The sequence below is a fragment of the Juglans regia genome, chromosome 10, assembly GCF_001411555.2.
Source record: "Juglans regia cultivar Chandler chromosome 10, Walnut 2.0, whole genome shotgun sequence".
Lineage (NCBI taxonomy): Eukaryota > Viridiplantae > Streptophyta > Magnoliopsida > Fagales > Juglandaceae > Juglans > Juglans regia.
The window spans coordinates 22,034,258-22,059,128 of NC_049910.1; the positions used below are offsets into that span (position 1 = coordinate 22,034,258).

Genomic DNA, 24,871 nt, shown 5'->3' on the forward strand with positions numbered 1-24,871 from the left:
TGGAAGGAACTCTTTAAACTCCAAGGAGTCACACTTTCCTACTCATCTGCCTACCATCCTCAGAGTGATGGCCAAACTGAGGCAGTCAATAAATGTGTTGAGCATTTTTTGAGGAGTTTTTCTGGGGATAGGCCTAGGTTGTGGTTTGATTGGTTGACCTTGACTCAATGGTGGTATAATTCCACTCCTCACACTTCAACTAAGTTGACTCCCTTTGAGGTGGTGTATGGTAGACCTCCCACAAAGTTGCAATCTTATATACCTGGTTTAACTGCTCACCAAACAGTTGATAGGGTTTTGAAGACTCGAGATCAGATTCTTTCTACTCTTAAGAGTAACTTGGTTGTTGCTTAGGAGAGGATGACGTTTCAAGCTGACAAGAAGAGAACCGAAAGAGAGTTTGTTGTTGGGGATTGGGTTTATTTGAGATTGCAGCCTTATAGGCAACAATCATTTGTGGCTAGAAGAAATTTCAAGCTCTCTCCTCGTTTCTTTGGACCTTTTCAGATTGTTCAAAGGGTGGGACAGGTTGCTTACAAACTGGAATTGCTACCAATTAGCTGTATTCACCCAGTTTTTCATATTTCTTGCCTCAAGAAAAAATTGGGTCAACATCACTCTCCACTATCTTCTTTACCTCCAGTCGATTTGCAAGGTGAATTGACTCATGAGCCTGAGGCTATTTTGCAGCGTAGAATGAGGCAGGTTCATGACAGGACAGTAGTTGATGTTTTAGTTCAATGGAAGGGGGCTAGTGTGGATGATGCAACGTGGGAGCCATATTGGTCATTACGTGACAGGTTTCCTCACCTTGTGGGCAAGGTGCTTTGATGGGGGAGAGTATGTTACGGGTTGGGAATTATGGATGATGGACGGGATCATAGATCGAGGACAGCATTAGGAAGGATTGAAGTCTGCATGAACAAGGGCTGAAGTCTTCCAATAAGCATAAAAGGAAAGATCGAGACGCAGCGTTTTGTTTAGTTGTTGGTTGGTTTGAACTTAACTGTTTGTAGTTGTGTCGTTTAGTTGTAAGGGAGAATAAATAGAACGGTGCCGTTTATTGTTTGTCGTTTAGGTCTTCAAATGTTATGAATTGAGTAGTTTACATAACTATCTCATGTAACTGATTCTTCTTCTATAAATAGTAGCCGTAAGTTGGGAAAGAGGCCAATTTCGATATTCAAGTGTTAAATCAATCTCTTCTTATATCTTCTATCTCTTTCTCTCTCTAATTCTTGGGAAGTTCTGGAGGGTGATGACCTCGAACTACATCAGATCCTTACACTCGTGAAAAGTTTCATTACATATCCCTGACAGATTCCCCTAATTTTTCCAATTTTTTTTCTTTTTCTTTTGATGCGGTGTTTTTTTCTTGAAGGTTCTTGACATCGATTTGGAGCTTTAGTTTGATTCGGCGCTTATTTGTCCAAACCAGCTGATTAGTTCTCAATCTTTTTGCTAGTATGCTTTGGAATCGAGTCCTTAGATTTGGGGACTGTGCCAACTTAAATGGGATCTTTTTTTTATGCTTATTTATGTGCATTTGATTGTTTTAAAATTATTACTGGTTGCCTTCAATTGTTTACTGCTTAAGCCCTATATGTCTGCAATATTTGACTTTTACTACAGTTTTTTTCTTATATTCTGGTTGGAAAAGGCATGTCCATATATATGCGTTTGACCATCTATCACGATTATAGAATCCCTCAAGATGTTCTTAGCCTATGAAAATGTCTATTTACTTATCTGTTAGACTCGATTTTAGAGTTTCTAAACTGTTAGGAAGTCCTAGACTAGTGTTGGGCATGAAAATCGCATATAAATAATGGAAGTGTTCTTGCTAAATTTCTTTGTTTAAAATCACTATGCTTAACATGTGGGTAAAAAACTTCCTGATATTTGGACGCTCTTTGCTAGAAGCCTGGAATTCCAAAATGCTTAATACGCTCGCAGCTCTTTGCTGTTGTTTAGTTTTACATGCCGAAATGATAAATTCCGTGGCTGTTTATTGTTTTTGTTTCATACGTTCTGTTTTCAGAAGCTCCTTGCTACTGGTTCACTTCGGCCGGTGGCTGTTTGGTGTTTTACCTTTTTGTCATGTTGTTTGAGAAGTTCCTTACCGTTTGGTGGCTCTTTGATTGAATTCTAAAATGCTTTCAGCCACACTTCTACACTTTGAAAGGGTTACTTTGGTGGCGGGTAGGATTGTTGATCTGGGTCGGATTTTTTGGGACCCGATTTAGAATTTGAAAAATCAGATTCTAGTTTCAGACTATGTTTGAGTAGTGAGAATATTTGAGAAGTGTTGAAAATATTTGTGAACAGTTATGAGTAGAAATTAAAGTGAGTTTGTGGATCCCATTAAGAGTATTTTGAGTTGTTTGGATGTATGAAATATGTTGAGTTGTTGACTTTTGATAGATAATTGAAAAAGGTGTGGGTCTCATCAATGATTAATTTTTTTTAATAATGATTTTATTTATATATAATAGTGATTTTATTTTTTATTTATATATAATAGTTATAAATATTATAGTGATTTTATTTTATTTTATATATAATAGTGATAAATATTATACTATCTAGATATTTATTTTATATATAATAGTGATAAATATTATATTGTCTAAATATTTTTTTATTTTTTATTTATATATAACTATAAATAAATATTATAGTGAAATTATTTTTTATTTATATATAATTGTGATAAATATTATAGTGAAATTATTTTTTATTTATATTTAATAGGGATAAATATTATAATGATTTTATTTTTTATTTATATATAATATAAATAAATATTATAGTGAAATTATTTTTTATTTATATATAATAGTGATAAATATTATAGTGATTTTATCTTTTATTTATATTTAATAGGGATAAATATTATAGTGATTTTATTTTTTATTTATATATAATATAAATAAATATTATAGTGAAATTATTTTTTATTTATATTGAATAGTGATAAATATTATAGTGATTTTATGTTTTATTTATATTTAATAGGGATAAATATTATAGTGATTTTATTTTTTATTTATATATAATATAAATAAATATTATAGTACAATTATTTTTTATTTCTATATAATAGTGATAAATATTATAGTGATTTTATTTTTTATTTATATTTAATAGTGATAAATATTATAATGATTTTATTTTTTATTTATATATAATAGTGATAAATATTATAGAATGTTTGTGAATAGTTATGAATAGAGATTGAAGTAGGTTTGTGGGTTTCATTGAGAGTATTTTAAGTTGTTTGGCATATGAAGTATTTTCATAAGTACGAGAATACTTGAAGAGTATTGAGAAGATTTTACTACCCAAATGTAGCCTCAGATTATCAGGATTTACAGCCCTGGAACTTTTTTTTTTTTTAAAATACCTTTTTAATACCAATATTTATTATGTTAAAATAATATCCACATGCTCACAAAATTTGCTGAACTTTGCTGTTTATGTCTACCAGGGCACTGTCAATCAGAATACTGATGATATCAAGAGTGATGGTTACGATCATGCCTGCAGTCTTTAATTTCCAATGGTTTGGATTATTCTTAAAGTTTTTGTTATTTTTATTGAGATAAATTGAGTTAAAATAATAAAATATTATTAAAAAATATATTTTTAATATTATTTTTATTTTAAAATTTAAAAAAGCTAAATTATTTATTTTATTTTATATAAAAATTTAAAAAAATTATAATGATTAGATAAGATGGATTATAAAAATAAACAAAGCTATAGATCGGATGAAAGTTAAATAAAGATATTGTGGGATAATGATAATGTTATTACCTTCTTATTATTTATTTATTATTTATTTATATTTTTTTAATTAAGAGTATTAAAAAATATTTAAAAAATGATAGAGAAATAAAAAAATTTTTAAATAAATTGTAAATAAGTAGGAAGAGACTATCACTGCCCATTGCGTATAGGAGCTCTGAAAATCGAATTAAATAGTATGTAACTCTCTCTATTAAACAGTATGTAGCTCTCTCTGCCGCGCTCTGTAAGAGCATTAGCATTGGTCTATGTATATGCATATGCAAAATCACCTCTTTTGCATAACCACTTTGTCATTCAAGCAAAATTTTCACATTGGCTTATGCATATTTGAGACAAAATAATAATAAAATATTATTATTTTATTATTATTAATTTTTTGCCTAAATACAATTTCATAGCATCTAAACATATATTAATACAATTTCATGCATCCAAATTTAGCAATTCCATATATAATAAATACATCAAATTTATATACATAAAAAATGAATCAAATGTGCTAATAAACAGCAGCAATTAATCCAATGTATCAAAATCAACTTGATACAAGTTCCAAAAAGTTGATTTTGATACAAATTCATTACAATAGAAATTTGATTCAAGATCATTATAACACAAACTCTAGCATCTAGCAGCAGCAGCAGCAGCAGCAACAAGTCCAGCATCCAACAGCAGCAACAACTTCAGCATCCAGCAGCAGCAGCAACCATGAATCATTGGGACAAACAAGGAGTCCAGCAGCAGCAACCACAAAACAGCAGCATCAACAAGTCCAGCATCCAGCAGCAGACACAACTCCAGCATCTAGCAGCAGCAGCAACCACGAATCATTGGGACAAACAAGGAGTCCAGCAGCAGCAACCACAAAACAACAGCATCAACAAGTCCAGCATCCAGCAGCAACAACAACTCTAGCATCCAGCATCCAGCAGCAGTCCAAAACCACATCCAGAAGCACAAATTTCCAGCAACACAACTTTCCAGCAAAACCAAACCCCACCAACAACAAAATTCACCCAATTTATTCGTACCCACCCACCACCAACCACCAACCAAAATACACTTCCATATAGAGTTCCAGCAATACAATAATACTCAAAACATGTCACCAACCACCAACCAAAATACACTTTAATATAGAGTTTCAGCAATACAATAATACTCAAAACATGTCACCACAGTCAAAAAAAATTATCAAAAACTGCACAAAACAAATCATACAACTATATATGAGCTCTAGCCTTTTTCCTTTGTTCCTCAATTATTTCCATTTGAAGATTATGGAAATACTCTTGCTGCATAGAATTTATGGTCCTAATATCCAATTTCATAATTTCCATATCATTTTTCCTCCTCTTTTCAGCAAGTATTATAGATCTTTCTTCTTGAGCCTTAATTTCAATTTCAACCCTTCTCTTCTTAACAGCCAATAACTCAGACCTTTCATTGTCTAACCTCAAATTTGATTCTTTTCTCTCCAACATATGAATCTTCCTATCATGTGTCATTTCTCTTAAGGCATCACTAAATTCAGTATCTTCTATTTCCCTAGATTTTTTTTTTCTCTCTCTTTCTTTTTCAGCTTTTTTGCCCGGAGGTCTCTCACACTCCACGGGCACATTTTCCATCTCTTCTCCTAATTGTATTGAGTTTGGAATACTACCTGGACGTGAAACATTGTCTCTTCTTCTTATGCTGTCCACGTGTGTTTGCCATTTCGCTTGGTGTCTCAAAAGATTCCAACAATGATCCATGGTGAAGTTGGTTTTTTGGGTCTCTCGGTATAAGATTTTTGCCTTGTCAATCTGAAATTTTATTTAATAATCAGTGGGACAAATAATTCATAATTAGAACAATAACAAAAAGTAAACAACAACAATTTTTTTAAACGATTATACCTTATCTTGCTCGGTTGCACCGCTTGGATGCATTCCTTCAACTTGGGCCATGGAACCACAAAATTTATTCACACATTTTTGAATGGCTGACTACCGATTGGTCAAAGAATTCACAGAACGGTCTTGACCGTTATGTTTTTTATAAGTGGAATAGTAATCATAAATTCTAGACCACAGTTGTGTGGAGGTTTGGTCAGTCCCCCGAATGGAATCTATACTAACGTTAAGCCAAGCTGAAATGAGGAGAGTATATTCCTCAATAGTAAATGACACACCCCGCTGGGATTTTTGTTTAGGTGCCCTTTCTTCCCGTTGGGGTTGTGTCACTTGGACATCAACGAAAGCAGCATCCATAGTAGGGTTGTTACTGCCACCCTCACCACTTTCCAACAGTGTGGTGAAGAAGCGATCCTCATCAATTAAAGTATTCATCCTTCAACAAAATATTGAAGGACAAAATGTTATTAAATTTTGCACATATTAAGCAAAATAGGGTGCACATATTGTAGGGCTTCAATAACAAACCACAAGCCAAAGAGAACCAGCAAAACCAGCAAACACATTGCACAAATTGTAAAATAAAGCTAAAAACAGGGGTTAAAGCATGAGTTCCATAAGTGTACATAGATCAAGTAAAAACAGGGGCCAAAACCAGAACCAGTTTGATTCAGTTATACCAAGTTTAAATAAGTGTAACCCAATATTCGGTTTGGCCCCAAACCAAAACCAGTTTGTACATTGAAGAAACCCTAATCTAAAACCAGCATAATCGAAACCAGCATCATCGAAATCATCATCATCGAAACCCTAATCTAAAACCAGCATAATCAAAACCAGCATCATCGAAATCATCATCATTGAAACCCTAGTCTTTCATGTAAATTTAAGCCATCGAAACCAGAAACCCTCTCTTTCTCAGTGCAAAAACATGTTGTTAGTTAAGCTTAATCTAAAACCCTAATCTAAAACCAAGAACAACAAATGAAGAAATAGCACAAATCAAAACCGTGAAGGGATAGAAACACATCGAAACCATGAAGAAACAGAGGGAGCCCAGAGCTATTTCATACCTGAAATGTAGACAACCAAATCGAAAACTCAACCGTGATGAGCCCAGAGCCGTCGCAAGGAGTGTCGACAGCCGTCGTGAGAGAGAGGTGCACGGGTTTGATCTCCGTTGGGTTTTCGAGTCGAGAGAGGGGAGAACCAGAGAACTGAAACGAAAAGGGAGAAAAAAAAGAAAATAATCTGTCTGGGGGGGGTCCGTCGAGAGAGAAGAGAGAGAATTAATTATTAAAATATAATATGTAGGGTGAATAGTTGTTATCTAAATTTAGATAATAACTGTTCATAGGTAGTCAAATTTATAGATATGCATAAGCCAATGTGGATGATTTTAGGGTCATATTATCCAAATATGACTTTAGATATGGATATGCATAGACCAATGCCAATGCTCTAAGTCTGTATTGTCACCCTGCAAATCCACCTTTTACAGTTTGAGGCCAATGACAAGCTGTATACTGCGGTATGGGCAGAGAGAGTTTGCAAGTCAAATATTTTCAACTTTTTACTTGGGACAATGGACATGACGATAAGCTAGTTTGACAAAAGTTTTCAATTTTTTACTTGGGACAATGGTGGACATGACCCAGGAGATAAGCTAGTCTGACAAAAGGTTTCAACTTTTTATTTGGGACAAGATATGATATATGACAGAGAAGTGATAGAGAGCGTCTACTGTAGTGGTGCACACAATGTATACACTATGTGAATGCCTCTCATCCACTTGTTTTTTTTTTCTTCCTTCCTTCAAACGCAGCGGCTTCTCTCTCTCATCTCTCTCTCACCAGCGTCTCTCTCCCGTCTCTCTCTCTTATCATCTCCGCTCTCTCTCATCTCGATATCTCTCTCTCTCATCTTTGCTCTCTCTCGTCTCGCTCACTCTCATCTCATCTCCGCTCTCTCTCTCTCTCTCACATCTCTACTCTCTCTCTCTCTCGTCTCGCTCTCTCTCATCTCTGCTAGGGATGTAAACTCAAACCGAAAAACTGGAAAATCGGTCTGGACCGGACCAAACCGGACCAGTTTTACTGGTTTTGAACCGGTCCAGTCCGGAACCGGTTTTTAAAATGTAAAAACCGGTCGGTTCCGGTCCGGTTCCTGTTTCGGAATTTTTTGGCCCGGACTGGTTGATTAAAAACAATAAAAAATAATATTTTTATATATAAGTTTTATACAAAATATTTCATATATATTAAATATTAATATATATAAGTTTTATATATAATGTATAATTATAAATTTTTATGTGAAATTTTATATATAATATATATATTCATATATGAAATAATTTCTCATTATAATTTATAAATTATTACATAAAATATTAATACTAAATCACTAAAAGTTTATAACTAATACTAATATATAACTTATAACTATACCAATAGTCTAATATTAATACTATTATATAGTCTAATATATTAATAAAAGTATAAAACAATTTTTTTTAAATTAAAAAAATTTTTTTTATAAACAAATTTTTAATGACAAATTGTGAAACTTACATTTTAAAAAAACTGAAAAACTGGACCGGACCGGAAACCGGTAAAACCGGAAGTACAGGTTTAGGAGGGTAACCGGTGCGTAATCGGTTTTGAAAAATACAAAACCGGTACATACCGGTTCGGTCCTAGATTTTATCCAAAACCGGACCGAACCAGACCGGTTACACCCCTAATCTCTACTCTCGCTCTCTCTCTCATCTCTGCTCTCGCTCTCTCTCATCTATGCTCTCTCTCATCTGCTCTCTCTCTCTGATCTCTCTCTCTCTCTCATCTCCGCTCTCTATCTCTCTCCTCTCTGCTCTCTATCTCATCTCTGCTCTCTCACTCTCGTTTCCACCTCTCTCATCATCTCTCTCATCCATCTCTAATTTTAAATTTAACAAACGTGTTGTGTAGATTTTGACACATAATGTATGCAAAAATGGCTGCTATGAATAGTAGCTTCTACCAATAATATTTCTATATGATATAGGAGATAAGCAATACGTCTGAAACATAAAAACATAAGATTAAAAAAAATAGAAAACAAAAAAGAAAGAAAGTTAACCCAGAATCTAGATTTTTTTAAAATTCGGAATCATTCAGATTTTGGCCTAGGTCTGATTCGGCTAAACTGGTTCAGATTTTGACTCGAGTTTGAAATACAAGTTCTAATCTAGGTATATTCGAATTTTCGGATTGAAATCCAAATGAACAGTCTTACTGATTGCTTGGTGTTTATTTTTAAAGTTAACAGAATTTGAGTAAACACTGTACGAGTAAAACTGTTCATTCGAACTGGGCTTTTTCCTAGCTCGGTCCGAAACCCAGATAACTAGGTTCCGATTACGGCCGGTACCCGCTTTTCTAAACCCGGGCCTATCAGACCCGGATGCGGGTTTTTACACCCGATACCTGTTTCAAACCCGGTACTCGGGTTTAGATATAAAATCATTACTAGCTTACCCGGAGATGCCCTAGCCCCCCATGCTTTGAGTCACACTGTCTCTCATCTACTCTCTCTCTCTCTCTCCCTCTCCTCTGCGAAGTCAATGCCCTACGCCTCCCTCCCCCCAATTCCTTTCTCTCATCTGCTCTCTCTCTCTCTCTCTCTCTCTCTCGCTTTGCTCTGCATCTGCGATGCCCTAGCCCCTCCCGAAATCACTCTCTCATCTGCTCTATCACTCTCTCATCTGCTCTATCTCTCTCTCTGCTCTGCGTCTGCGATACCCTAGTCCCTCCCGAAATCACTCTCTCATCTGCTTTATCTCTCTCTCTGTCAACTGCGATGACGAACGGTGGAAGTGCTTGACTTTGGATCCAAGAGATTAGAACGTATTTCCGTTTGGGTATGTTTTTTTTCTTCCCTCTGTTTTGTTCTCTCTTTGTTGATTTTGAATTTTGTTTTTATGAGAATGTTTGAATGTTTGAGGTGTATTTTTATGGGTTAGGTCTGTTTGAATGTTTGAGTATCTGTTTAGATTTGTTTAGCTGCAAAATGTTAGAGCCGTGTGTTATTATTATTTGGAAGATTTGTTTATATTTGTTTAGATTTGTTTAGAATTGTTATATCCGAAAACACACACACACACACACACACATATATATATATATATATATATATATATATATATATATAAAATGAAGATTTGTTATGATTTGGAAGAAATGGTTTTTAGGATGTTGTATCTTTGATTTTTCTAGATTATTTTTTAAAAATTAGTTGTGTTTCTGGGTGGAGTTTGGAAAAAAAATTGGGACCTTTGGGTTCCAAATTATTTTTAGGAAAAGCAAAGACTTTAGAGAGTTAAGCTAGGTTCAATCTAGTTTCAAACATTAGAAGTTGTAGCCTTCTGCTTGTGGTCCATTTCCATTGCTATGTTCTGGTTCATTGACCTGGTAGTTCTGTTTAGGTGGGAAGATCTACATTGGCTTACATTTTTTAAAGCTTCATGTTTTCATCAAGCTGATTCATTATCTTTGGTGAAGCAGCTAGTCCTCTAATCACGTTTCTATATTTAATTGTAAATATCTATTACAAGTTTCAACCTCATGCAATTGAAAATAAGAATAATAATAATCACATTAACACTACAATATGCTTATACAATATCTTTATAGGATAGCCCAAATTTAAGGCCTTATGTTCATAGTTGATAAATAGGTGAGTGACTTAAGGTTTGCCATGGTAGATAGAGCAAAAGGAATACCTTGCTAGTTTGTCCCGTGATGATTGCAAGAGGTAGATTGACAAAATAAAAAACAACACAAGCCCTGGTATATGCATGAGGAGTTTTAGTAGCAATTCTAAGAATAAAGTGCATACATTTTTACTACTTGCAAACTCATGAAGATTGTGCTGTTTGAAAGTTGGTCCAACTTTCTAATTGAATTAAATCCCTCAACCAGAAATCATGTCTACTGGCATTTCTTTTAGGGTTTGATCGCATGCATAGCTTGTATACTAAAGATTTTGGAGAGGCAAGTTGTAGACCACCAAAAACATCTAATCATATCAAACCCAGATTTTTAGAGTTTTATTTTTGTCAGGTTTATGTAACACCTATTATATTGATTCTAGTTTGTACAGGTTGTAACGAATGCTCCTTCCCCATATGGCGTGCAACAGTATCAAATACTAGTTTTTGATTTAGCCAAGAGAGCTTTTCAAAACCAATATCCTGTGATTGTTGGAAGAAAAACTAATTGCTAGAAAAATATCTTATTTTTTGCAAACAATTTGTTGTATATTATAGTTTGATTAAAGCAATGTATGTATTTTGTAATATTCTTAGCAAATTAGTTCAAACAATGTAATATGTAGTTGATTGCATCTTATATGTTGCATGCATTTTACATGATGAATATAGATTTTTTTATTTTTACATGTATTTAGTTAAAAAGTTAATTAATTGTTTATAAGCTTATGTTTATTAAGAAGCAAGACTAAAAGAGATTTATATTGGTTTTCTATTGAGAATATGATTTGAAATTCTAAATGGAGATAAAATATTTGAGGTCCAATTAATAATAAAAAAGCTTTTGTAAAAAGAAAAAAAAATCCAAGTTCAACCCGGAACCCAGAATCCGGGTTTTGAAAAATCCGGATTCACCCGGGTTCCGGCCCGTTGGAACCCAGATGAACACCCTTATGCACGAGAGTAAAAATATACAATAACATTCTTTAGCGTTTATGCATGTTTTTTCTTTTTTAGAATCTGACTCATTTGTTTTTGCAGATGAGATGAGTTGAGATTAAAGTTAAAAATTTGAATGAAATATTGTTAGAATATATTTTTTAATATTATTTTGTTTTAAGATTTGAAAAAGTTGATTTGTCTATTTTATTTTATATTAGAAGTTGAGAAAACTGTAATGATTAGATGAGATGAGATGAGATACATTCTGAAAACAAACGAGGCCTGTTTTTGGTATCAACAAGACAAGGCCTTTCAATTGATTAGAGTTATAGCAAAATTTTATATAATTGTGTTTGAAATGAAAAAAATTTGTATTTCTATTTAAGTTTGGACATTCTCAATTTGATTTTTTTAAAAAATTAAATAATAAATAATTAAATAAATGAGTTGAATCGAGCCAAGTACTCGTTTAAGAACTCGACTCAATTTCTTTGTCGAGTTTAGACATGAAGGTGTGTTACATATTAGAAAATGTAAAATATAATTGGTTGTAGGGAAAAAATGGAATTAGTTGTAGGTTTCTCCCCCTACCCGTGTTTCTCCCCTCCCCTATGTAGCCTCTTTCCCCCTCCCCCCTAACCGATTGTTTCACCTCTCTTTCTCTCTCCTCCGAACTCGAAGGTCTGATTTCGACCCGAATTCTCGACCCCCATGTCTCTCTCTCTCTCTCTCTCTCGACTAGAGAGAGAACGAAAGATAGGCTGGAGAGATAGAGAGAGAGAGGAAAACCTAGAGAAAGGAATAAAACAATCGAAATGCAGAGAGGATTGTGGAGAAAGAGATGGAACAGAGGGTAATATTCTACAGTTGCACTCATGGTAAACAAAATAAAAAGCTTACGTGTTCTCTTTCTATTGAATGGTGTAAACTTCTAATTTACACACCTTAACCGGTTTGAAGCTTTTCTCTTTTGTTTTCTATAAGGTTAGACAAGCCTCACGTCTTTTTCTTTTCTTTTATTTTTTTTCTTTTTTTTTAATCAAAAATAGGTTTTAATTTATATATATATATACGTAGGGCTGCAACCAGACCACTATTTCTTGGGTTTAGGCCCAACCCAACCCGACCAAGCTACAGAAACACGCAAATCTGGTCCGACCCGACCCGTACTGTTCGGGTCAGGTGAAAGTACAGGTTGTGTTTGTCTTTTTCTTTTTCTTTCTTCTTCTTCTTCTTTTTTTTTTTTATTTTTTTTATTTTTTTTTATTTTTTTTATAACTCGTCAGAATTACACACATAAGAAAAAATGCCTATTTCCTATGTTTCCTAATGCCAGCCTCTGGACCCTTTGATTGATGGATCCTTCTTCAGGTTTCTCAACCCAGAGGAAACAACATACATCAGCATGAGAAATAAATGAAAGAAAATGGTGCGATAAAGGGGAATAAAGAAAAGAAATTATCAAATAATAACAAAATCTAATAAAAAAAATATACAAAAGCTATCTATTACAAAAATTATCTAAATTACAAAATATGAACATCAACCGATAAAGGACTAAGGAGCATCCAACGATCAAATTTCTCAACTTCCCAGTTGGAGATACATAGAGTTATTTCTACAAATATGTTCATAACATCATGATAAAACCCACAAGTAGCACAAGTGAAATTCATAAAAAATCCAGAGTTCATAAAAGAAGCACATTTGGCAAAAACAAATATCAGTAAAGAACTACAAATCAGAATCAAATAATAATCTTCTGCCTTTTCACCTCTTCTTCTCCCTCTTTTTACTGCTTGATTTTATCTTTTCTCTCCAAAATGACTCACTTATTGCGGAATATCTATTGATATCTGCCTGTCCATGCTTTCAATCTATGCTTTTATGGAAAAGGGAGAAGAAAGTGTGTGATAGAGATTGGGAAGGAATGAGCTGAAAAGAACACCATCATTTCTAAACACAAGCCTTGAACAGAGTTTTTAATATAAATCCCTTATATTTATGGTTGGTTTTTGGCTGTGATTTTTCCTGGATAATAAGACATTAAACTCTTCTGGGTCCCTTGGCTTTTGCTTTCCCGTACCAACTCTCTCTGGGTTGTTGCAGAAAGAACCTTCCATACCTAGCAGTATGATGCCATACCAGGCTTGAAGAAAACAATTTCATTTTAACAAAGTTTTTTCCCCTAAAAAATTTTAACTTTTTCCTCACCACATTGGTTTTTTGGTTTCTTTTTCATCAATTTATTTACTTTTCTTGGGTTTTTTAACTATTTTTTCTTCACTTGAGGGAAAGAGAGAGACATGGGCAAGCAAGGGCCTTACTTCCAGAATTTATGCACAATTACTATTACCAAAAGAAAAATAGAGAGATTAATTCAATCTCCCATTTCCATTCTTAATGTTTTCCATCGTACCAAATGGATCAGTTAAAATCCTCAAGGCTTCCCACATCAAATGTTCTTCCCAGGAATCCCCAAGGTATGACAGAAGAAAAAAACTCGTTAACTTATTTCCAGAAGAAAAAACTCATTAACTTATTTCCATCCTAAACAACAATAAGACAGACGGTACGTACCAAATAAAAATCACTAGTAGAAAAAGACTGTTGCTGATGATAATCATAAAACCCAAACATCAGTTTTTCCCAAATCCTCTGTCCGAAGAGCCCAAATCCTGGCCTACCCTGAAGCTGTGCTGCTTCTCAATCCCAGCAACCCAGAGCATTAGGGAGAGGTAATTCTTCCAAAACCATTTCTTTTTTTTTTTTTCGTAATTTTTTATTTTGTAAAGGTAGATTATTTTCTCCCATTTTTGTGCATGCAATCGGCCCCAAAGAAAAATGGCAACTCTCCCAAATGGCAAATATCATCAAGAAATATAGAAAAAATCAATGCAATGCACAGAGACTTACGGACTAACTGACTTAGAGAGAGAGAGAGAGAGAGAGAGATTACCGGTGGCAAGGCGTTGGTGGTGCTTGGTGTAAAGACTAACAGACTGAAATAAAATGGAGAGAAGCTGAAGAGGGCGACAGTGGGTAGGGTTTCGTAGTGAGGAGAAGTGATTCATTCGGTTTCACGGTTTCTATATCTCTAAACCCGTTATTAAACTTTCACCCGATGAACCCATCTTTATTCGGGGTGGACGGGTCGGGTGTTTTGGACAGTGCGGGCCAAAGCCATTTATGCACAGCGCTATATATATATATATATATATATATATATATATATATATTAAATATATTGGCATACTTTTTTAGGTGTAAGGGGATTTTTCCCACCACACAAGCCCAATGTGTTTCAACCCGATACTTGAACCCAGGGCCCAAACTTACCCATGAAACAAGGTGCCCACAAGGAAAAGTAAATAATGATGACTGATGGGATAGACGAACCTGACATTGCTCGGCCACACTCCGATCATGGGGACTTGTACAAGGCAGAACGAGAAAAACAGAAAACCCTTGATCCTTTGACATGGGGATATCGACTGGCCACCGAAAATAAAGCAAACCAGGGGCATCGACGGGCCACCTTCAAATTCACTATCTTGCCTGAATAATTACCTCAACCCCTATCGCGGCAAAGGAGCGGATCAGCCACATCGCTGTCCAAATTACCTCCTCGGGGGGCAAAGGGGCAGTTTGGCTTGAGGCATTCCAACCTCTCCTCGATGGAGTGTGGGTAGTCCTCAGCTACTCGGATACAAAGACTTACATTGCTCGTAAGCGTCAATAGGTAAGAGCAGGTCTAGATACAGATTTTCCCGAACGAACTACCTCCTCATGGACCAAGGAGATAGGTCGAGCCAGAGGCCTCCTTGTCTCCCTGCGGCGGAGAGAGGGACTAGCCCAACAACTACCCGAATAATTTATCCTGACCTTCGCTACGACGAAGTGTGGAATCAGCGCTAGCCTGACCAAACTTACCCTTCCCTGCAGTGTCAATGGGTGGGAGCAGGTTCAGTAGCAAACTGCTCGAACAACCTACCTCCCCGATGACTTTCATAATTTCTTATATTTTATTACTTCTTAACTTTAAACTTTAGACTAAATACCCTATTATTGGACTAAAATGTTAAAATGTTAATAGAAATCATTGAAATTAATGTGTATTCTTGAATTGAGTTTCTATTTACTTTGGGATACTCCTGAGCAGATTTTTATGTTTAATTTCAGAGTTTATAAAATTGCAAGTCCAAACTCATTCGAATTCAAATGACTTTCAAGTGGGTAAGATTTTTAATCTTGTGATTTATTGTCGAAAGAGGGAATTATAGGATAGATCTTGGATATTTCGGCATAGGTAATTATAGAGATCGAAAGACTTATATGAACCTATGTAGTATTAAAATCATTGGTCTTATTGCTTTCTTACTTTATTAATTTGCATACTCTTGTGTAAAATGATGAATAAAAATAATTTCCAATTGACTATCGAAATAGGCTTTTGGATCTTTGTGGAGATTTGCTAATAAATAGAGAGAATTAAATTCAATTAGTTAGATGAGTAAAGCATAGTGAGGGATTAGGTGAAATCGATTTCCTAGAAATTTTCTTACCCATTGATTTGATCTTCGAACAATATCTTTCTTTTCCTTTGAGTATTCTCTTTGAATTAATTTTATATTAATTTGCAATTACAAAAATCTTAGTGACTTTTCTAAATAAAGTCAAGATTAGTATAATTTCAGTATTTGTCAAAAGTAAGTTACCAAACCCTGAGGACGATACTCTTCTCATCAACTTACTATAAAACTACGATACTGTGCACTTGTAGTTTTGCACCGATCAAGTTTCTGGCGCCATTGCCGGGGATTGATTTACTCTTATTTTTGCCAATATTGATACAAAGTAATCTTGGTTTTAATTTAAAATTTTATTTTATTATTATTATTTTTTATTTATCCCTAGGTGTGTTTTTGACGTTGGATGCGCCGTGCTATTAGATCACAAAGAAAAAATAAAGTACTAGCCATGGCTGACAGACAACATGATGCACAACCACGCACTTTGAAGGATTATGCACGGCTAGTTGTGAATGACAACTACTCGGGAATAAGACGCCAGACCATTAATGCCAACAACTTTGAGCTCAAACCAGCCTTGATCAGCGTGGTGCGACAAGCCCAATTTAGTGGATCACCACTTGATGATCCCAATATTCATTTGGCGATGTTCTTGGAGATTTGTGACACAGTAAAGATTAATGGTGTTATTGAAGACATCATTAGACTGAGATTATTTCCTTTCTGTTTGAGAGACAAGGCAAGAGGTTGGCTACAATCTCTACAATCGGAAAGTATCCCTAGTTGGCAGGATATAGCTGAAAAGTTTCTTGCTAAATTCTTTCCACCTGCAAAAATAGCCCAACTCAGGAGTGAGATTGGTCGATTCAAGCAAAATGATTTTGAGTCACTCTATGAAGTATGGGAAATGTATAAAGATTTGATTTGACACTGCCGTCAACATGGATTGCTGGATTGGTTGCAAGTTCAAATGTTCTATGTTAAATGGGCAAACTCGGACTATAGTTGATGCCGCTTCTGATGGAACTTTGATGTCAAAGACAGCCGAATGTGCTACTTATCTTTTGGAAGAGATGGCCTCAAACAACTATCAATGGCCAACTAAAAGAACTATGACTAAGAAAGCTGCTGAGATTCATGAATTAGAGCAGTTAGCAGCCATTTCAGCTCAAGTTGCTACTCTATCCCATCATATTTCAACTTTGACAACCCAAAGGATACCACAAAGTGCAGAATATGTTGCAGCTACAAGTATGATAGTTCCGAGTAATGAAGCGAGTCAAGAACAAGTTTAATACATCAATAATCGGAGCTATAACTATCGTGAGAATTTGTCAAAGCTGTGAAGAAAAATTTGCCTTATGGAAACACAAAGAATGTGTTGCAACCTCCTCCAGGATTTGATAGTCAATCAAGTGAGAAGAATATGTCACTTGAGGATGCCATGGTTTCCTTTGTTCAGGAGACAAACACAAAGACAAGCAGCCTGACACAACAAAATATAAGGTAGTCTCATTAATGATCATAAGTTACAACCATGAAGCCTCAAAGTTACAAAGAACAAGTTACAACATGAACCCACAGAGTTACAAAGAACAAGTTACAACGTAAAGTGAAAAATGATAGTGACATACAACATAATTCATCTAAATACGATGAAAGGTTGTGAAGGCACAACAAACCAAAGTATGATCAGATCATATTCTAGTAGAAGTGGAAGACTGAGATCTCCATCACTATGACATGTCGATAACGCCCAATGTTTCCTTTAAGAAAATCAAAAGGGATGTAATGAGGTAATTAATTGAGCTGTACAGTGACATCAACCGCCAAGATGCCGCCAAGAGTTGCTCGCCTGCCCAAGGGGGGTGCTACCTTTGAACTATGTAGCAAACTTTGAATATGCTACCTTTTCTTTTCCACTTTTTTTTTTTTTGAATTTTTTTGTTCTTTTCCTTTCTTTTCTTTTCTTTTCTTTTCTTTTCCTTTCCTGTCTTTTCTTTTCTTTTCTCTTCTTCTCTCTAATTAAATCACAAACAGCAACTCTCAATTCTAAAAATCAAGCAATTGAATTCAAGCATACAAGAATCGACAATGAAATAGACGAGACTAAATGGAACGACACTTCAAGCAATTGAAAAACTAGAGATGCAGGAGACCCTAAAATTTTGAAACCCTAGGTGATGCAAATTTCAGCCAAACCCAAAACCCTAAGAATTTCGGCAGCCTACTTTTTGTTTCTTTTTTTTTAGCAGCCCTAGCACAATGAAGCCCTAGAATTAAATTTAAAAATGCAAGAATTAAAAGATAGAATCAAACCTGATTGGAAACCTAGCTCTGATACCAAATGATATGAACCAGCGGGAATAAAATCCTTTGAACTCACAGTCAATTAGAAAACTCCCCAAGAAAGCCAAAATCAAGTCAATGGATGGAGAACCTAGACCCGATGATAACTCGTTTCAAGAACCTAGATTAATTAAAATCTAGACCCGTTGAAGAACCTGTCTCAAGAACCCAGATTACAAAGGAGGAACACCACAAAAGTTGTGATTTACCTTTGATAAGTTCAAAAGTTCAATTAAGAACAAGAGGAGATAAACTCAACTTACAATGAATAAGTTCATCAAATTTCATAAACTTCTGAAAATGAGGCTACAAAGAGTATTTAAACCAAAACCTAATTAAAATCCTAACTAAAATCAAGTCCCTTTTACCCAAAATGCCCCTGGATAACAGTGTCGCAGCTACAGTGTCGCGGCTACAGTAACCTCTTGAAACCATAGTTCAATAAAATAATAAATTTTCCAACATGCCCTTGCATGGGCCCCCTTAAGTCATTCCCGTAATAAACTCAATTATTCTAAACTAATAAATAAGTCATTTAAATGAATTAAATAAATTGAAAGCCTTCAAGTGCCCAAAGCCTTTAAGTCATGTTGTTGCCCTTTCCATAGCTTATCAAATGAATCAAAACTGAATCTTCATCCTTTAAGTCCTTGAACTTGTAATTGATTCATCTGGAACTTGCAACATATCTTCAAGACTAGGCCCACCTTGGTTCCCATCATTACGCCACCAGAAGCTCCAAGCCCTGCCATATAAGTTCAGGTCAAAATCAAAGAAGGAAACGAAAAAGAAGTGTAGAGAGTTTGCAAGCAAAGATCTTACCCCAGCAAAGAACCTCTTGAGCCTTCTATCTGTCTTATGGATGTGGTCGACATTGTTCCTCACAACCGTAGGCCGAAAGTCCGCCAGAACCTCATCAATAACCTCCTCGTCCGCTTTGAAAGCTGCAAGCGTTGAGACTACCTTAGGTAGAGGAATGCTTGTCACCGACTCCTCGGCCCGAGTAATGGCCCATGCCACTTCATCTCCAGTCGTAGCGGCCTTGACCTCAGGAGAATGTAGTAGATGGGACTCCAGGATGGAAACCCGCTCAGGGGATCCCTCGTCGGTAGCAAAATGCTCCACGGGCGAGGGCGAAGGCACCCACTAGAGATCCGTGCCAAGGGTGAGGTGACCACTTAAGGTCCCCTCATCGCCAAAGGGCCCAGCGAGGTCGCAAGAATAGTTTCTGCAGCAAACCTAGGGATCGTTGGCACAGGTTGAACATCCACGACAACTCCTCGAGCCAGAAGAATGGCACGAGAAAAGTTCACGATTGTCATCATCTTTTTGGGCAATGACGACTCTGGCTGAATGACGAGCAGCTCCCCAAAAGGACCTCTGGTGGAAATGGGAAGGTCGTCAGAGTCAGATCTGACGGGGGAGATCATCTGAGACTTTTTTCCTTTCCCCTCCATAACGGGCTTGGAGAGCAGCTGCAGACCCTGGACGTGACCTCCCTTAGCGGGAAGGCTACGTCAGAGAGCAAACTGGCTGAGGGGGCCAAATACCGACGAAGGTTGTCCTAGGCCAGCAGAGCCTCTGAAGAAACATCATCTGGATGGGCTTCACCCAAGCATGGACGACCTCGATCTTGAGCATCTTGTCCGGGATCATCGTGGGACAACGACCCTTGTCACCGCACTTGGTCCCCCAATACAGCGTGAACAGGGAATAAATGATGATTGGCCTGGCCGATAGGGAACTCCCATCCCTCTCCAGACAGAAAGAAGAATAGACGACCCCACCCCCTCACGACAGTGTAATATGGCTCCAGCCGAACCAACGCCTGGACTGCTATAGCAGAACCTTATAAGTCTCCTTCAACAACTCCAGTTTAGCAGAAGTCACTTTTGAATGCCACGAGAAACCAGCAAACTCCTCTGGAACAGTGCCGCCTTGACCATTGGCGGCACGGGCAATGTTGGAAGGTTTAGCTCATCTAGAAGGATGCAAGGATTTCTTGGGAGCCATTGGCAATTAGAGGGAAAAAAGAGAAACTATAGGGAACAATACAAGGAGAAGTGTTTGAAAGTGGAAAAGGAACACATGATATCAAGCAGAAGAGAGAATGGACAAAGTACCCACTGCTGAGAGGGAAAGAGACTTTATATAGGCAAGCTTGACGGTTGATATTACGAGGCAGTAGGAACTCACGCGCCCCACTGAGTACTAGAATCCCACAATTGTCGTGATTCCAACAGAGCATATCCAATAATGTGACGTGGGAAATAAATAACTGCCCGACGTGAGTAATGATGAAGGGTTTGAATGGGCGCCATTTGATGCAGAACATAACCGTGAAAATACAACCATGCAAGCTGGAGACAAACCGTTACAAGACATAGAGTAAAGACAAAAAAGGCCACTCGGACATTGTTGGGGAATAGGAGTGCAACAGGTGAGAACCAAGAAATTTGCAACCCCCGTCCCAGAAAAGAAAAGGTCGTGTAGTCACAAGTGCAAAAATCGATTAACCAAGGGAGGAAAAATAGATTTTCCCTCTGAATTGGTGGGGGTAACCGTAAGGGGATTTTCCCCACTGCATAAGCCCACTAGGCTTCAGCCTGATACTAGCCCTAGGGCCCAAGCTTACCCATGAAATAAGGAGGCTATAAGGAAAAGTAAACAATGATGGTTGATGGGGCGGACATGCCTGACATCTCTTGGCCACACTCCGATCATAGGGACTCGTATAGGGAAGAACGAGAAAGACGAAGAACCCTTAATCCTCTGACATGGGGACATCAACGGGCCACTGAAGATAAAGCAAACCGGAGAACACGCTGCAATAATGACACCACATTAATGACACCGTCGCAAAGGCAAGCCGCATTAAAGGACTTTGACAAAAGGAACAGTGCAAAGGACATGGATTCCACGGGAGCAGACACGATCTGTCCCCCCTCCCCAGACTCATAGTATAAATAGTAACTCTAAGATACGAGAAACTCTCTCTGATCCCTAGACTCTTTCACTTATTTAGAAACTTCCAAAAGACGATACTAACTTTAGCATCAGAGACTCCCTATTCCCAAGGCCACTCTCTCCCAGTTGCCTTCTTCTCTATTTTCGTTGGGCCCAGTTCTGAAGATCTGAGTTGTTGGAACCTAGCCTAAAGGCATATGAAACACGATGTTAGCATTAGGTAATAAGTATTTGTTTCTTAATTTTTTACGCCAAACATTTTTATAAGGATGACAAAGATTAAGTGGGATATAAAATAGGCGACATCCCATTCTCATGCCTATCAAAATTTATGAAGCCTTACTCCAAGGAAAGGGTCCTCAGCTAGGCATGTCGGTTGCAAGTTTCATTCTAGCAGCCTACAAAAATCTCCAAACCTTAGACCGAGGATAAGCTCCTTGGCTGGACCATCGGTCATTGATAATCTTGTCATCTTTGAAGCCTCAGTCCAAAGACAAGATCCTACAATCAACATGAAAGTAGTAGAAATCTCATTCCCATCGCTCACCATTATCTCCTCAGCTATGCTATTTCTCCTAGGGGTGCTACCCACCCCTACGAGGCGAGGCCACGCCTTCCCCTTTCCCGCCTCCGTCCATGCAGGGGCGGGGTACCCCGTCCGCTGCATGGGGTGCCGGGGTGGAGCTCCATCCGTCCGACCCCACCTACCAGACCTTTGGCCTAGTTCAGTTATCTGGACCCAAAATGGCCTAGAAACTCATTCAAACATGTTTTAGGCCATTTTGGGTCCATAATTTAACTACAAAAATAAATATATTACAAAAAAATAAAAAATAAATTATATGGATATTTGATAGAAACTATTAACTAAAAACTATATACTAAGTTCAACTAATACTATTAAGTATTAACTAATAATCATCACTGAGATACTAAACTATTATAATGATACAAATTAATAGAACTAATAAACTATTACAATATTACAAAATCATTTAAAAATAGTAAATATTACAAATTGTACTACTAAATATTGTAGCAACATTACAATTAATTGTAAATTAATAAAATCATAATATTTTAAATTTGATCAATTTGGATTGGCAGTGAGTTCACTGAATTGTGTTGAAATCATAAAACCTGCAATATTAATAAGTTAAAAATAAAATAAATTAGAATTATAAAGTTATAAACATGAAACAAAAATTTAAAATACATGCATATTGTGCAAACCATGGCAAATCGGTAATGAAAATGGGTCCAATATACACAAAGTCATACTGCATCGGAGGTAACAGTAGACACCGTCTGATATATCGCTATAACAATTAAATTTGAAATTAATACCGATTAAATGAAAATAAATAAATTCAAATAAGAAAATGAAATTCAAGTCCCACGATTACCAGATCTAGACTGATCACCACCCTCCTCCTCGACGTCAGCCTCGTCATAGTGTCGAACATCTGAAACACGAATTGGACTCCCCGTGATCCAATTCTGCATACAAATCAAAACCTCCACAGTGGTAGGAGCTAATGAATTTTAGAATGAATCCAATATGCGCCCTCTGGTGCTAAATGATAACTCTGAGACTACGGTGCTAATAGGGATTACCAAAATACTGCAGGCTATCTATCTAAGGATGTGATACTTCACATCATTCACCTTCCACTAACTTAATATATCAAAATCTCGTGAAAATGGTTCAAGCTCTGCTGTTAAGTATCTGTTTATCTCTGGACTAAGCCTCTGTAGAAATTCGGACAAAGGGGTTCTGCAACCTTTCACCCCAATTCAATCTACGTTTTTTCCCAAACCCGGCTTCTAGAACTGGTGGTGAGGGTATGTGTAGGTGCCGCAATATTACCACACCGCAAGATGGTAAACTCATCAAATAATCTACCAAGAGTTTCCTTAACCCTTCTTGCAATATGCTCCGCCTATACGCAATTCTCAATCCATATGCCATGCAATCCACCTAAAATTGAGGATCGACAACAACAATTACATATAACAAAATATTAGCCATAACGAAAGTTTCCCAATACTTGTCGTACTTCGTCCTCATAATCAATGTCATCTTTCGCAGCCTAATGTGACCACCGGTGACCATGTCATCTAATTCTTCTTTTACCATACATATTTGCTGACAGAAATGATGGGATGTAGGGTACAAAGTTTCAGATAGCGTCGTGGTGATCTCATAGAAAAGCCTAAAAAAATCTACGAAAATTAGATACAACTTCTCAATCATCATCCATAGGTTTCCCCAATCCCCCTTGATCATAAAATATTTTATATATTGGATGTTTTCATCACCCAATCATGCAAATGTCAACTAATATTCTTGAACTGCCTCCAAAATAAAAAATGTTGAGTTCCATCGTGTAGGCATATTAGTACAAAGGCCCTTCTTGAATGTCAAGCCCGCAGACCTCGTAGCAACATTAAATTTCTCCAATCTTGAAGGAGAAGATCTCACCCATCTCACAGCAGTCCTAATCCAAGCAATCGAGTCGTGAAGATCCCTAAAACCATCAGTAACAATAAGAGATTCAGAATATGTATCGCACATCTCACATTCAAACATTCACCACCCATTATTGTCTTATTTGCCTCTCTAAGATAGGTTTTAAGATGTCTCGATGCGACATCGTTAGACGAGATATTATCAACTGTGATTGTAACAACTAGTGTCAACCCTAACTCTTTTATGCGGCCTCCAAGGCACTTACAATCGTGCCACCCTTGTGATCGATGATTTGACAAAATTTTATAATTTTTTGTGCAATGTCCAGTCACAATAAAAAAAAATGCACAGTCAAAGACATATAATTAAAATTTTGAACCGATGTCCAAGTATCGGTGGTGAGGCAAACAAATTGACCTGCTAATTGACCCCTCAACTTCTCTTTTTCAGACCAATAATATTTTTTGACATCATTTGCCACTGTGTGGCAAGAAGAAAGACTAAACCTTGGTTCCAAGCGTATTATTGGTTCCAAGTAGTGAGAATACGCTTGGAACATTTTCCTATCAACAACTTGAAAATGTAGCTCATCCATGATGATCATATGAGTTATGTGTCTCTTACACTTATCGAGATCATACTTAGTATACCCCCTCAATGTTGCATCCCCACTACTCCCATCCACCATTTTTTTAAGTCTAAGTGCACCTTTAATTGTGAGGTGTACCATATTTCCTATAGTGGTATCCATAAATTTTACTACAGTGGTTACACTTGGCTTGTGGGTTATTGGGGTCACCACCTTTTAGTTTGGTGAAATGAGACCAAAGTATGGAAGCAGATTTTTTGCTGGGCTTGGGGCGGGGCAAGGTTTCATAGGCGTAGGGGTAGGTGTTAGGCCAGGAGTAGGAGTAAGAGTAGGGGTAAGGGTAGGGATACCTCGGTAGGGGAGCTCACATTAGAATCTGCCAGATTTTTCATAAACTCAATCAAACAACAAATATGAAATTATAGCAAACATGACAATATGTCAAACAATTAACATCCAAATATTAACATCCAAACATTAACATCCAAAAAATTAACATCCAAAAAATTATGACAGAAATTTCCATTAAAAATCTCCTTGCTCTTGTAGAATAATCAATGA

General features: G+C 36.5%; 1 protein-coding gene, 1 long non-coding RNA gene and 1 other non-coding gene across 3 annotated transcripts; 1 reads left to right on the top strand and 2 right to left on the bottom strand.

Moving 5' to 3' along the window:
* Positions 1 to 360: 360 nt before the first annotated feature.
* LOC108982221 lies at positions 361 to 3,556 on the top strand. Its single transcript, XM_018953527.1, has 2 exons — positions 361 to 822; positions 3,491 to 3,556. The coding sequence occupies exons 1-2, from the start codon at positions 361 to 363 to the stop codon at positions 3,554 to 3,556; spliced, it is 528 nt and encodes a 175-aa protein (XP_018809072.1).
* A 699-nt stretch (positions 3,557 to 4,255) lies between these two features.
* On the bottom strand, positions 4,256 to 14,487 carry LOC108982220. Its single transcript, XR_001994675.2, has 5 exons — positions 14,360 to 14,487; positions 10,471 to 10,534; positions 5,712 to 6,925; positions 5,477 to 5,618; positions 4,256 to 4,789 (listed from the first exon to the last, which is right to left on the bottom strand). It is a non-coding gene; the product is annotated as an uncharacterized LOC108982220 (long non-coding RNA).
* Positions 14,488 to 16,773: 2,286 nt separating this feature from the next.
* On the bottom strand, positions 16,774 to 16,880 carry LOC118349787. Its single transcript, XR_004802702.1, has one exon. It is a non-coding gene; the product is annotated as a small nucleolar RNA R71 (small nucleolar RNA).
* Positions 16,881 to 24,871: the final 7,991 nt, after the last annotated feature.

Bases quoted from the DNA above. Each gene is read 5' to 3' on its own strand.
- LOC108982221 (XM_018953527.1), top strand. From the start codon at position 361: ATGACGTTTCAAGCTGACAAGAAGAGAACCGAAAGAGAGTTTGTTGTT. The intron at 823-3,490 runs GTGCTTTGATGG...TATGTCTACCAG, and splicing joins TTCCTCACCTTGTGGGCAAG to GGCACTGTCAATCAGAATAC.